This window comes from Rhinolophus hipposideros (assembly GCF_964194185.1).
Source record: "Rhinolophus hipposideros genome assembly, chromosome: 17".
NCBI lineage: Eukaryota > Metazoa > Chordata > Mammalia > Chiroptera > Rhinolophidae > Rhinolophus > Rhinolophus hipposideros.
Window position 1 is genome coordinate 29,855,303 of NC_138063.1, and position 15,492 is coordinate 29,870,794.

A 15,492-nucleotide genomic window follows, 5' to 3' on the forward strand; every position below is an offset into this window, starting at 1 on the left:
TTAGAATAGTTCCAACACTTCAAAAAGAAACCTCATGCGTATTGGCAGTTGCTCCCCATTCCCACCCCCTGCACTAGGCAATCACTAATTTACATCATTGATCTATAGATTTGCCTTTTCTGGATATTTCATATAAATGGAAAGATACAATTCGTGGTCTTTTGTGATGACATTCTTTCAGTTAGCATGTTTTAAAGGTTCATCCATATTGTAGCAGGTATTACTAGTACTTTATTCCTTTTTACTGCCAATATTCCATTGTATAAATATATGATGTTTTGTTTATCCATTAGCCAGTTGCTGGACGTCTGGCTTCTTTCCACTCTTTGGCTATTATGAACAATGCTGTTGTGAACATTCACACAGAAGAGTTTGTGTGGATGTATGTTACCTGGGAATGAAATTAGTGGGTCATATGGTAATTCTTTGCTTAAGTGATGATTTTTATATTTATGAATAAGGTAAAGAATTTTTAAAAAGATTGAAATGTGGGTCTAGAAGAAAGTACTGAAGAGAAACAGATTTTTATATTATAGCTGAAAAACATTTGGGAGATGACAGGAAGATAACTGTCCAATCCCTGAAAATTTCTCTGTTATCGAAGTTATATAATATTCAATTAATAGAGATCATTTTTTCTCATTTTACTTTATATTTACACTGCAGTGTCTCTAAGCCCAACAGTACATTTTTAATGATGATTTCTAGCATGGCAAAGGTAGACAACAGTGATCCCCACCATGTATCAGCCATGTTGTTAAAGAACTTTGAAAGAGAAATTGGAGGAATGTTCTCTTTTTGCATGAGCAATTCTTTAGCCAAAAAGATATTTATGACTTCCAAAGAGCAAAGAAGTGAAGAGAAGTTAGAAGAAGGGGAATTGCTGTGCCAAATATAAATGGTAATTAAAAGTAATTGTAAAATGAAATTCCAAAATTGACCACCAAAGTGGCTCTAGCAATTTGCATTCCCACCAGCAGTGCATCAAAGTGCCTATTTCCCCACATGCTTGTTAACACGTGACTTTACTAAACTTACTCAGTTTTGCCAGTTTATTGATTTAAACATGTTATCTTTTTGTTGTTTTTAATTTTCATCTTCCCAAGATTAGCTGTGAGAAGATTTTATATACGTATTGGCTGTTTGGGCTTACTCTTCTGAGAATTGCCTATCGGTAGTTTATCTTATCAATTTGAGGGAATTTCTATATTGTGGTTGCAATATTTCTTATTGATCTTTTGATAACTTGTTATACCTTCCTTTGAGGCTATTTTAAGTATTTCTATCCTCCTGCTAGATGTTATCCTTACTGTCACCTTTCTTAGTTGATGATCTCCTTTTATACTTTACAGAGACTGTAAAGAAAAATAGATTTAAAAAAAATCTATTGCCAAGTATTTTATGAGCACCGACTGTATGGTGAAGATACAATCTCCATAACATGTAGAGGATGTAATGACACATCATATGCAACAAGACAGTTATGATCCTTGTACTCATGAAGCTTCCAGATGGATGGTGGTATATGGGACTTCAAAGTACTGAATCAGGGAACAATGGGCGACACATGCTTTACAGAGTGACCAGGCAGAGAAGCACCCCTCCAGGAGATGATATTTAAGCTCTCATCTAAAGAAGCCAATACTAGGAAGGACAGGATTTTACATGTGTTTTTATATAGGTATGATGTAGTATATATTAAAAACTAAAACAAAAACCAAGGCCAATGCAGTTGGAACATCGGATACAAGGAAGAAAGGGCAAAGTCAAGATAGGAGAACATAAAGGGCCCTAACGGCCACGGTAAGAAATTTGAATTTTAAGTAAAATGGGGGTAGTAGGGTCACTAAGTATTTAAGAAGGAGAAGTATGAAGAGGTAAGCAGAAGCCAGACCATGTAGGATACTCTAAGACAGTCAAGTTCAGATTTTATTCTACATGCACTGAGGAGTCTTGGAAGAGTGTTAGGCAAGGATGTAGATTGCTATTTTTGAATGATTTTTCTAGTTGCTGTGGAAAATCGATTGTAGGCAGTTAAGAACAGAAATAAATAAAGCAGACCACTTAGGAAGCCTCTGCAGAAGTCCAGGCTTGGAGTGTGGTGGGAGGAGTGTATACATTTTAAAGGTAGAATAGGAAAAAAAAAGAGCATGCTTATTGATTGTTTGGAGAAGAGAGGGAAGAAAGGGGAGAAACACAGAACACTTTTTGACTTGAGTAGCCAGTATTATTTATTGAAATGGAGACGGCTGGGATAGGGTGAAAGTGGAGTGGGTGGTAGAAAAGGGAAACAAGATTTCTGGTTTTAGCTTTATTAATATCTGTGAGATGTCTATTAGACAGTCTAGTGGAAGTCTTGCGTAGATGACAAGATCCATGGGTTTAATGATTGACCCTTTAGAGATAAATTTGTGAGTCATCAGTTTATGGATGATATTTAAAGTCATAGGGTGAATGTGTAGAAATAAGAAAAAAGGTGAGTCCAGATATAAGCAGAGAAAGAGAAGCCAGCACAAAAAACTGGGACGTTGACAAATGATTTGAATTGACTCTTACCTTTCCTAGGACTGCGCTCTATCAATTACTCATTTTCTGCAATCTCTTCCTTCACTAGCCACTTCCCCAAAACTATAAAAATGTATAGGTCATTCTTATCCTTAAAATTATACTCCCTCAACCAAATTCCTTTCCAAAGTACGATTTCAGCTTTTCCCTACTATTAGAATACTTGAAGGTAGGGGTTTTTCTATATCCCCTGTATATTTAGTAAGGCAGGTATTTTTTTTCTTTTATAATAGATGTTTAATAAAAATTTTTCTTATTCCTAACTTGGCAGCAAAACAACCTAACTTTAGAGCAAAACAAATGATACCTAGGTTCCCATTTTAAATTTATTTGTTCATGGGTCAATTCAAATTCTATAAATGAGCTGTGGCTCCATAACCTAGAGTTCACTATCTGTGAGTATCAAACTGAATAAATCGCCACCAATGCCATAAAAAATTTTTTTTTTCTTGAGTTGCTTGGTATCATGTGACAATACAAAAAATGGCCAGCTATTTGGTAATCTGTAGAATTATGAAACTAATGTTAATTTATAAGGGTCATCTTTGCACAGCCAACAAACATCAAATTAAGTAAAAAACAAACCAGAGAACCCTATAAGCAATCAGAGTTGCTTGTGACTTTTTAAGTCATTACCATCTTTCATGCGATAATTATCTTCCACTCGTTTGGCTCAGCTGTGCCCTACTATTTGCTCTTATTTGTCATTAAAGCCTCACATATTATTTATTCTCATTCTATAGCATTTATGCAGGAAGGCAGCAATGTAAGCTCCCTTGCCTGTGATTCTTCCCACAGATAATAGAAAATAAATTGCAATTAGATTTTGGTAATTGTATATAATTAACTCAAAATGAGCTGTTAATTATAAAAAAATATGTTTTTCACTTCCTCATTATCTCATTTATTTTAGTTCCAAATTCTTGATGCCTCACTTGAGTAAGTTTAATATTTTAAATACACAGAGTATTTTTAATACTAAGATAATTTAAATTTCCAAATAAACAAAAGTTAGCTTAAAATTAAATTTTATCTAGGGAGTTCTACTGGCAAAATCAAAGAGCCTGCAATGTAGAAAGAAGGTCATTTCCTATAACGATTCTTGATTATACCATCTCTTCTAAAATCAGCAGAGATTTTTATTTAAATAATTCTACAAAGCCTGCTCAAGGATGTATGGTATTCTCCCTTGACCCATTCTAACTAACTGGTGTTAGTGAAGGCAAACATCATTTCCATAGCCAACTGAATCAAGGAGGCAAATGAACTCATTGCCTTTACTTCTTTTAAATTCACATTAGATTAAATAATTTCAGGGTTGTTGATTGAGAATTCTTAGTTTTCCAATGACTGTCAGACTTTGGAAGCAGGTGCAAGAGTTTCTTCTAACTCTTATAATGTAGATTAACAATTTAAAAGACCTATGGTCTTATCAAAGGCATATTAGGAAAGATTTTTTTTGAAAGCAGTGTCTAGTCTTATCTTATTTTTGTCATAATTATTTGAATGTAGGACATGTATGCTTAGATGCACCTGAACTTTTAAAGCATGTCCACCTACCTCTCAGACTGAAGCACTAGCTTTCAAAGCATTCATTACACTTGCCTGAATAGCAGTGATGAAAACTTTCATAAACTGCAAGTGGGAGTATGAATTGCTATAACCTTTTGGAAAAGAAAATTGGCACGGACCATTGCAATTTTCTTTTGAACCACTGTAATTTAGAATTATATATTATATCAAAATATCCTTATGTAGAAATAGTCTTTGACCCCAGCATTTTCATTTTGGGGTGTTTATCCTAAAAAAGCAGAAGGAGCAGAACACAAGAATAAGTATGGTCATGCTTGTTATAGCATTGTGTGTAGTGGTAAAGAACTTGAAATAACTTGAATATCCAAGAATAGAAGTGATGGATAAGTTATAGTGCATATAGAAACCATGGACTATTATGCATTTATAAGAAACAAGTTAGTATTTGTATTAGTTTTCTATTGCTGCTATAACGAGTTAGCACATATGTAGTGGCTTAAACAACCTAAATTTATTATTCTGTAGTTCTGTAATTAGAAGTCTGACACAGGTCTCACTGGACTAACACTGAGGTACAGGCAGGACTACGTTCCTTTCTGAAGGCTCTAGACAGGACGTTTCCATTTGGGCTGTTGGTAGAATTTCGCTCCTTGCAGTTGGAGGACTGAGGTGCCCATTTCCTTGCTGGCTGCCAGCTGAGGATGCTTCTGAGCTTCTGGAGGCTTCTTGCATTGTTTCACTTGTGGCCTCTTTCCTCCATCTTCAAAACCAGCAATGGCAGGTTCGGTCACTCTCATGCTGGAACCAGCTCCTCCTTCTTCCATCTCATCTCTCCCACCAGCAAGAAAAGGTTCTCCACTTTTTAGGATTCGTGTGATTAGACTGGGACCACCCAGATAAGCCAGGATAGCCTCTCATTTCAAGGTCTGTTCTCTTGATCATATCTACAAAGTTCCTTTGCCACGTAAAGTAACATTTGAGAGGTTCCAGGGATCAGAGCACACACATCTTTGGGAAGGGGGGGCGGCAATTATTCTGCTTGCCATAGTTCTACATGTAAAAAAACATCTCATAGATGACCATTAAGTACTGTTAAATGGGAGAAAAATGAACAACTAATGTTCAGTTTGATCTTGAATGTTTACAAATGTTTCATATATATATATATATATATATATGAAATAAAGAAAAGGTACAGAAGGATACACATTAGGGTGCTAACATTAATTCAAGCAAGACAGTAAAGATAGGGAATATTTAGGGAATGAAAGATGACAGATCTTTTCTTGATGTGCCTTTGGATATTTTACTTTTTACAAGAAATTTTTTTTTGAAATTTAACAAAGTTTGATTAAAATAAAGTGGAATATGAAACAAAATGTATACTATCAATATATATCACATACTCATAAAAAATAAGATCTAGAAGTTATATGCTAAGATTATATTTAGATGATATGATTATGGGTATGTACTATTTTCTACTTTTGGCTAATCAGCATCTTATATATATTTTTCCTAGCAAGCAAGTAAATATGAAGATATAGCTAAATATGAATATCATTAAGAATAAGAAGAAATTATTTTAAATTCAAAGCAAATATCGTAATAAAAAGTTCTTCGTATCAACTAAAGAAGATATATAATGCCCCTACATAAAAAAAATGTGGACATAGTCAGGAAATGATTCTACAAAGAAACATAAAGGGTTAATAATATATAAACGAAAAGATTCATTCTTATTGAATAATTGTAAATTAGAGTAGCATGCTATTTTTCCACCTATTAAACTGATCAAATGTTGTTTATGTAAATCAACACTAGAGAGCCAATTTACATGGCTGATTGAAAACAAACCTCTATTCCCTTCTGAAATCTCTAAAACTTATAGTAAAAGTATAAAAAAGACATAAAATTATCTGATGGCAGAAAACTGAAGAGGAATGGACAAAAAAAAATAAGACATGTTACAAAATTTTAGAAGGCTTGAAAGCAGATATGTGAGTTCAAACCAATAAGCCAACTAGAAAAATCAAAACTGAAATATGTTCTGGCTGGGGCAGAAGAGGAGGTTAAGCTGCAACATGCCAGAGAACTCCTGAAAGGCTCGGGGATTAGAGAAAACAGGTAGGAATGCAAGTGGGACTGTAAGCATGGCTGGATGAAAGTCTGTATAGCAGTAAAATATCCAAGATGCCCTCCTTTATCTCCAGAGTCAGTCAACTATTTCTCCCCACCTTGAGAAGATTGGAAGTTCACTCCCCTGGAGACTCCAGTCTTGGGGGCCTAAAATATAGTTGAGGGCAGAAATACCATATAGTTAAACAAGGTATTGAGTGAAAGCCTACATAATGAGTGTTGGGTACTATTTCTCTTCCTCCAGAGAGATGCCCACATTGGCAGCCAAGCTCATGTGATGCTCCCATCCCTTCTTCCTACGCAGGCAGAAGATTTATCCCTAGGGAAACTGACTATCCCAAGACTAAAGACCTACAGATACCAACAGAGGGTCTCCCAAAGACCTACAGATTCTAACAGAGGGTTCCCATGCCCTGATTCCTACCTGATTACCCCACAGTGAAGCCCATCCGTTGACAAGCCTTGCTCATCTATTTGGAGAACTTTCAATAGCTTTTCATTGAAGGAAGTTTTCCCAGGTGAAAGAATCCATTGATTATTAAGCATAATTAATACAAAAGGTTAAACAAATGCACACTGGCATTAATTTTTAGAACAATGCAGAGAAAAGATAAGATTCTAATAGTTCCAGGGAGAACAGGTCACATAAAAAAGATAAAGAATTAAATTACACCAAACTTGTTAATGGCAACAAAAACTAGAAGATAACGGAACACACCTTCTATCTCTTCTGAGGAAAAATAATAACCAACTAAGAATTCTATAGCCATCTAAACTATACACTAAAGATGAAGATAGACGTTAGACATTTTTCATAGGTATGAGGTCTCAAAAAAATTATTGCCTCTGTACTCCTTCTCAGTAAGCATTGAAAGACATGTTTCAGGAAAATGAGTATAAACCAAAAAGAGGACAGATAATATGTGATCCAACAAAAGGGGAAAATACCCAGAAAAGAAATGAAGAAAATTTCCAAGACGATGGATAAGGGAAATTTCAGCATAAATCCCTAGACAGGAAGCCTAGAGAATAACCGGTTTAGACTAGTGCAGGATTATGGAGAGATCCAGGAGGGATATCTAAAAAAACAAAGGAAAAATAAGAAGGAAAAATAGCAAAAAATGAAAGCAATGAAGAGATATGATAAAATAACTAATATGTAAAGATATGTTTAGATAATTATAATTTCTGGGTGAATTTCGGAATGATAAGACATGAAAATATAACTTGCACAAGGTCAGAAATATTTTTGTTTTGTGTACTATTATATGCCCCAAAGTCTAGAATGTGCCAAGCACCTGGTGAAAAACTATAAATATTTGAGTGAATTAATAAATGAATGAGTTCACAGAAAATAAGGCAATTCTAAATTTAGAGAAAACAATTTATCATATAAAAACTAAATTTAACAATCATACAGTACATGGCCCAGCTGTGTATAAACTATCTGCAGTTTTATTGTAAGCATATTGTGATATAGTTATGTTGAGAGAATAGAAAGAAAGAAATATCATGTGTGTCAATATGTATGTTAGAGAAAGTGGCAGAGGAGGAGAAGGAGACGAAAACAGAAGAAGGAATGGAGGGAAGGAAAAAGGGAGAAAATAGGATGGCTATCTGTGAGAGCTAAATTATCATCTTTCATAGGAGAAAGTGAATACTTAATACCTACATAAACCTGTTATTCAGAAATATGGATATAAATACTAGAAGAAACAGATTAAAAAAGAAAACACAGAAAAGAGTCAAAACTTCTTGTCTCTAAAGAGTGGAAACTGGGGGAGAGGAGAAATGGGGAGGAGTTTAATGGGTACACAGGTTGTTTTGCAACAAAAAACAGTTCTGGAGATTGGTTGTTCAACAATATGAACTGTACACCAAAAAATAGTTGAAAGGGTAAATTTTGTTATGTATATTTTACCACAATTAGAAAGATAAATTATGGCAAAATTGTGCTAAAATGAGAATTATTTGGTTCTGCTTCTGAAAATGGCTTGAGTAGTTCCTATAGAACCAAATCTTCCACAGGTAACAACAACGATAAACTCTGGGAGAAAAACAAAAACAAACCTGAAGCACTGAAGAGTGGCCAAATGCAAGCAGAAACAAGACTAGGCTCAGCATTTGAAATAGATAGGGTCATTGCGAGAGTCCCTAATTTTTTTTGTGTGTGTGTCCTTTAGCTCAAGGGCCTGCTTAAAGTACAAGAGTAAATGAAAAGGGAAAAATTCTAGAAAGGAGAGAGAGAAAGAGTACAAGATTCAAATTCTATGTAACATCCCTGCCAGTTCTGGCTGACCCTGTACTACACATAAACAGGGTAGACTCAAGAATCTAGGTAAAGTTAAAATAACTCAGCAATGATTTTTTTAAAAAAAGATTTTTATTGGGGAAGGGGAACAGGACAGCTTCAAGGTGTCCTTTCAGTCTTAGTTGTGGAGGGCGCAGCTCAGCTCTAAGTCCAGTTGCCGTTGCTAATTGCAGGGGGCGCAGCCCACCATTCCTTGCAGGAGTCGAACCAGCAACCTTGTGGTTGAGAGGACACACTCCAACCAATGGAGCCATCCGGGAGCTCAGCTGCAGCTCAGCTCAAGGTGCAGTGTTCAATTTTAGTTGTAGGGGGCGCTGCCCACCATCCCTTCCGCGACTCGAGGAATTGAACTGGAAACCTTGTAGTTGAGAGCCCACTGGCCCATATGGAAATCGAACTGGCAGCCTTCCGAGTTAGGAGCATGGAGATCTAACCGCCTGAGCCACCGGGCCAGCCCCTCAGCAATGATTTTCACTGCCACTTACTCATGGAAGACAGTTTGAAATGTGAGTTCAATCAAGTTAACTGCCTATTAGCACAAAAAGTTAACATTGTTCAGAGGAATATAACTGAATTCAAGAGTCTCTCACAATTACTAGGAAACAATCCGAAATTACCAAATATACAAAGAAACAAGAAAACATGACCAATACTCAAGAGAAAAGTTGATCAATGGATACAAACCCCCAAGGTGACCCAGGTGTTATAGAGTTAGCAGCTAGTATTTTTAAAAATATGCTTTCAACAAATAAAACAGAAAATTTCAGCAGAGAAACAGAAATTATAACAAAGATCCAAATGGAAACTCTAAAACTGGAAAACCCAATGTCTAAAAATTTTAAAAATTCATTTTAAATACCATGAGCATTGATGAATTTGGGGATAGATGAATAGAAATTATTCAAAATAAAAAACAAAGAAAAAAAAATTTTTAATTAGCAGAGAGTCAAGGATCTGCATACAATATCTAATGGTCTAATATAAAAGTAAATGTAGGGCTGGCCCGGTGGCTCAGGCAGTTGGAGCTCCATGCTCCTAACTTCGAAGGTTGCTGGTTCGATTCACACATGGGCCAGTGGGCTCTCAAACACAAGGTTGCCAGTTCAACTCCTCAAGTCCCTCAAGGGATAGTGCAACTAAGATTGAACACGGCACCTTGAGCTGAGCTGCTTCCGGGATGGCTCAGTTGGTTGAAGCGTGGGCTCTCAACCACAAGGTTGCCAGTTTGATTCCTTGAGTCCCGCAAGGGATGGTGGGCTGCGCCCCCTGCAACTAATAACGGCAACTGGACCTGGAGCTGAGCTGCGCCCTTTACAACTAAGACTGAAAGGACAACAATTTGAAGCTGAATGGCACCCTCCACAACTAAGATTGAAAGGACAACAACTTGACTTGGAAAAATATCCTGGAAGTACACACTGTTCCCCCAGTAAAGTCCTGTTCTCCTTCCCCAATAAAATCTTTAAAAAAGCTTTTAAGTTTCATATAGTCCCATTTGTTTATTTTAGCTTTTACTTCCATTGCCTTTGGAGTCAAATTCATAAAATGCTCTTTGAACCCAAGGTCCATAAGTTTAGTACCTATGTTTTCTTCTATGCAGTTTATTGTGTCAGGTCTTATGCTTAAGTCTTTGATAAAAAAACTTAGTAAAAAGTTTTCGACAAAGTAAACAGGCAACCGACTGAATGGGAGAAGATTTTTGCAAACAGTTCCTCCGATAAGGGTCTAATATCCAAAATATACAAGGAACTCATGAAAATATACAAGGAACTCATGAAACTCAACAACAAAAAAACAAACAACCCAATTGAAAAATGGGCAGAGGACCTGAAGAGTCATTTCTCCAAAGAGGATATACAAATGCCAAATAGACATATGAAAAAATGTTCAACATCACTAATCATCAAAGAAATGCAAATAAAAACCACAATGAGATATCACCTCACCCCAGTCAGAATGGCTATCATCAACATGACAAATAGTAACAAGTGTTGGAGAGGCTGTGGAGAAAAAGGAACCCTCATATACTGTTGGTGGGAATGCAGACTGGTGCAGCCGCTGTGGAAGGCAGTGTGGAGGTTCCTCAAAAAATTACAAATAGAATTACCATATGACCCAGCAATCCCTCTCCTGGGTATGTACCAAAAGAAATTGAAATCATTTATCCATAAAGACACGTGTGCTCCAATGTTCATTGCAGCTTTGTTTACGGTGGTCAAGACATGGAAACAACCAAAATGTATACACTATGGAATACTATTCGGCGTTAAGGAAAGATGATATGGGAACATTTGTGACAACATGGATGGATCTTGAGAGTATAATGCTAAGCGAAATAAGTCAGACAGAAAAAGCAGAGAACCCTATGATTTCACTGATATGTGGTATATAAACCAAAAACAAAAAAAGAACAAGACAAACGAATGAGAAACAAAAACTCATCGACACAGATAATAGTTTAGTCGTTACCAGAGGGTAAGGGGGTGGGGGGAGAAAGATGAGTGTAAGGGGGATCAAATATATGGTGTTGGAAGGAGAACTGACTCTGGGTGGTGAACACACAATGGGATTTATAGATGATGTAATACAGAATTGTACACCTGAAATTCTGTAATTTCATTAACAATTGTCACCCAATAAATAAAATAAAATGAACAAAAAAACCCACAAAAAACAGATAAAATCTTTAAAAAAAAAAAAAAAGTAAATGTAGTCCCAAAAGAGGAGGAGGAAAAAAATACGGAAAAATATATGTATTTGTAAAAATGTTCCCAAATTCTTCAAATTTCATGAAAAGAGAATTTTCAAACATAGTTCTGGTGGTATGAATTGATTTAACTTTTATGTTGAAGCAATTTATGGAAAGTAACTTGTTAATGTGAATCAAGAATCTTAAAAGGATTCATATATATACTATGAACTAGCAGTCCACTTATAGAAACCTATACCAAGGAAATAGGTAGAGATAACGTCAATAATTTATTTATAGAAATGGTCTTGAAGGCATAATCTATAATAGCAAAGCCCTGTATTAGCCAACAATAAGCTTATAGATAAATACTGAAAAATAGATGTCAAACAATAAATATTTGTTGAGTGAATAAAGTTTTCATAAAAATTTACTAACAAAATATGGCACAGTAAAAAGGCAAAAAACAAAATTCTGCATAAGCACAATCTGTATTACTTCAAAATAGAATATATAATTATAAAAGAAAGATAGATGGGGGAAAAGGACTCAAAGGATTATCTCTGGAAGAATATGCACAGTTTTTATTATCTTCTTTATACTTTTCTATATATTTTGAACTTTTATAATGAGAATGTATGTATTCATATAATCAGAATACTGCATTCACCAATATATATACACCAAACATATCCTTAATATCTGTATCCTACATATTCTTGCCTTGATACACCATTTAAGTTTACCTTGGTCCAGTGTCACTCCCATTCATATCCAGGTTGAGCTCTCGGGGCTTAGTAAACTCTTTATCAGCAACCATTTCTCTTGACTTAAATATAGCTTGAGTTCTTAACCTGTAAAAATAAATTTAGAGAATCTCTAAAGCTGTGGAATCTAAGGAACTGAATGGTGACCCTTGAAAGACCATTTGCTTCCAGCTAGACCCCCAGCAATTATTTTTATATTAAAACTCAGCCTATCAAAAACCAATGGGTACTTTCTAACTACACATAAACACAAACCAGTTTCACAAGAATTTAAATTTTCTTTATTTATAGAGGAGTAGGGGAAGACTGAGTTGGTTAGAATATTATTTAAAAATTCAACATTATAGATGCTTTAGAAAGACTTTAAATCTCCTCTCTGGAAATTTAATGCTTCACCTTATCTACTGCTAAGCAAGTATATTTTGATCTTCAGAGTCTAAATGGAAATTCTAGTAACACTAAGTATAACTGATCCTGCCCAACATATCCATAGGTGGCACTTTCTTCTCATACTGGCAATTTAAAAAGCTGGGACTACATTTCACTAACCAATGTTTTATCTGGGTCACAGAAAAGTTCCCTTCAAAGAACTGGAAGAAATTCTATCCATCAATGCTAACTTAGCCCCTCCCTCAATGAACTGAGGAAGGAAAGCAATTTAAGAACTTACCAAGAAGTTCTTCTACCAGGCAATTATTTGCTGGCACCAAATATGTGACCCTTACTACCCATTCTCTCAGCATTTTAAAAGAAATGTTCTTTGCTTCATTTTTAGAAAGGAAATCCATAAAACCACATTCTTAACTATAAAATAAAACCATAAAGAGGTAAAATTATTGTTAAAAGAGTATTATCATTTCCATCATTGCCAAAAGCTATTCTACAATTGCAGCTAAGCACAATGATATACAAAAAGAAGTACATAGAATAATTACCCTCGAGGAACTTAAGAGTTTAATAACAACATTTGGTAGTGACACACAGATAGGTATATAAACATAGAGAGCAGAGGTAACTATGTACATTTATATAAGAAAAAATAGACAAATCAAAACTTGTAAAAAGAGGCAAAGAAAATTACTTATAGGGGTCAATTAATCAAGAGGTTACAACAAATGCAAATCTGTATGCACCCAACACTGGAGCCCCTGAATCTGACAGATCTGAAGAAAGAAATAGACAACAAAATAATGATAGTAGGGGACTTCAACAAGGGATAGATCTCACAGACATTAAAGAAACATTAGACATGAGCTATACTTTAGGCCAAATAGACCTAACAGACATATACAGGCATTCCATCCAACAGGAACAGAATACATATTCTTCTCAGAAGTAAACAGAATATTTTCCCAGAGAGATCATGTTAAACAAAAAAATTATTAAAAATTTAAGACTGAAATCATATCAAGTATTTTTTTCCAACCACAATGGCATGAGACTAGAAATCAGTAACAGGAGGAAAACTGGAAAATTCATAAATAAGTGGAAATTAACACACTCTTGAACAACCAAAGAGTCAAAGAATAAATTAAAAGAGAAATAAAAAAATATCTTGAAACAAATGAAAATAAAAACAAAATATACCAAAATTTTTATGATGCAGAAAAAGTACTTCTAAGAGGGAAGTTTAAAGCAATAAACATCTACTTTAAGAACAAAGAAAGACCTCAAAAACACCCTAACTTCATACTTCAAAATACTAAAAAAAATAACAAACTATGGTTAAAGTTAGCAGAAAGAAAACGTAACAATGATCAGAGCAGGAATAAATGAAATAGAAATCAGAAAATCAACAGGAAAAATTAAAGCATTGTTTTTTGAAGAGATAAAATAAATCGAGAAATCTTTAGCAACACTAAGAAAAAAGAGAGGACTCAATTAAGTAAAATGAGAAATGAAAGAGGAGTCAGTATAACTCATAGCACAGAAATACGAAGGATCACAAAAGAATATGAATAATTATACATCAAAAAATTGGATAACCCAGAAGAAATGATAAAATCCTAGAAACATACAAACTATCGAGACTGAATCATGAAGAAATAGAAAACCTGAACAGACCAATAATGACTAAGAATATTACATCAGTAACTAAAAATCTCCCTAGAAAAAAAAGTCCAGGACTAAATGGTTTCACTGGTGAATTCTACCAACCATTTACAGAAGAATTAATGCCATTCCTTCTAAATTCTTTCAACAAATCAAAGAGGAAGAAACATTCCCAACTCATTTTACGAGGCCAGCATTACCCTGACAACAAAGCCAGATAAGGATACTACAAGAAAAGGAAAATATAGGCCAATATTCCCGATGAATATAGATGTAAAATTTCTCAACAAAGTGCTCCAAAATAAATCCACCACATTAATAGAATAAAAGGTAAGAATATATGATCATCTGAATGATGCAGGAAAAGTATTTGGCAAAATTCAACCTCCTTTCATGATAAAAACCTCAAGAAACCAGGTGTAGAAGGAATGTAACTTAACTACTAGAGACCACATATGACAAGTCCACTGATCATATCGTACTCAATGGAGAAAGACTAAAAGGTTTTCCTTTAAGATCAGGAACAAGAAAAGGATGTCCCCTCTTGCCACTTCTATTCAAATACTGTAAGCACTAGCCTGAGCAATGAGATAAGCATAATAAATAAAAGGATCCAAGCTGGAAAGGAAAAAGTTAAATTGTCTGTTTGCAGGTGATACAATCTTATATAGAGAAAACCCTGAAGACTCCACCAAAAAAAACTGTGAGAACTAATAAACGAACTCACTAAAATTGCAGGATACAAAATCACCACACAAAAATCAGTTGCATATCTATACACAAACACTGAACTATCTGAAAAAGAAATAAGAAGACAATCCCTTACGATCGCATCAAAATAATTAAAATACTTGGGAGCAAATTTAACCAAGATGCAAGATCTGTACACTGAAAACTGTAAGACACTGTTGAAAGAATGCAAAGATACTTTACGTTCATAGATTGGAAGAACACCGTTAAATGTCCATACTATCAAAAGTGACCTATAGATTCAATGCAATCTTTTTTTTTCAATCATTTTTTTAAAAATTAAAGTTTATTGGGGTGACAATGGTTAGTAAAGTTACACAGGTTTCAAGTGTACAATTCTGTAATACATCATCAATGTATCACATTGTATGGAATCTTTACCAATATTTCATTGGCATTTTTCACAGAATTAGAAAAAAACACCCTAAAATTTGTATAAAACCACAAAAAATCCCAAACAGGCAAAGCAACACTGAGCAAAGATAGCAAAGCTGGAGGTATCACATTTCGTAATTCTAAACTATATTATCAAAACAGTAATGGCATAAAACATCAAAGCCATTGAAATAAAATAGAAAGTCTAGAAATAAAGCCATGACTACATGGTCAACTAATCGTTGACCAGATCACTTACCAAGAACACAAAATGAAGAAAGGATAGTCCTTTCCATAAATGGTGCTGGGAA

At 34.7% G+C, this 15,492-nt stretch overlaps 1 protein-coding gene across 6 annotated transcripts in view; it reads right to left on the reverse strand.

The window, feature by feature from the left end:
• Window positions 1-15,492, reverse strand: part of KIAA1328 — a gene marked incomplete at its 5' end in the record, with an annotated part of 265,288 nt that overhangs the window by 78,558 nt on the left and 171,238 nt on the right. For 4 of the 6 annotated variants that reach the window (XM_081078167.1, XM_081078168.1, XM_081078166.1 and 1 more), the window contains one exon: window positions 11,984-12,091. The exons of the other annotated variants lie outside the window; for them this stretch is intronic. In XM_081078167.1, coding sequence (XP_080934293.1) covers window positions 11,984-12,091 — 108 coding nt within the window. The remainder of the gene's footprint in view (window positions 1-11,983; window positions 12,092-15,492) is intronic. 6 annotated transcript variants of the gene reach the window in all.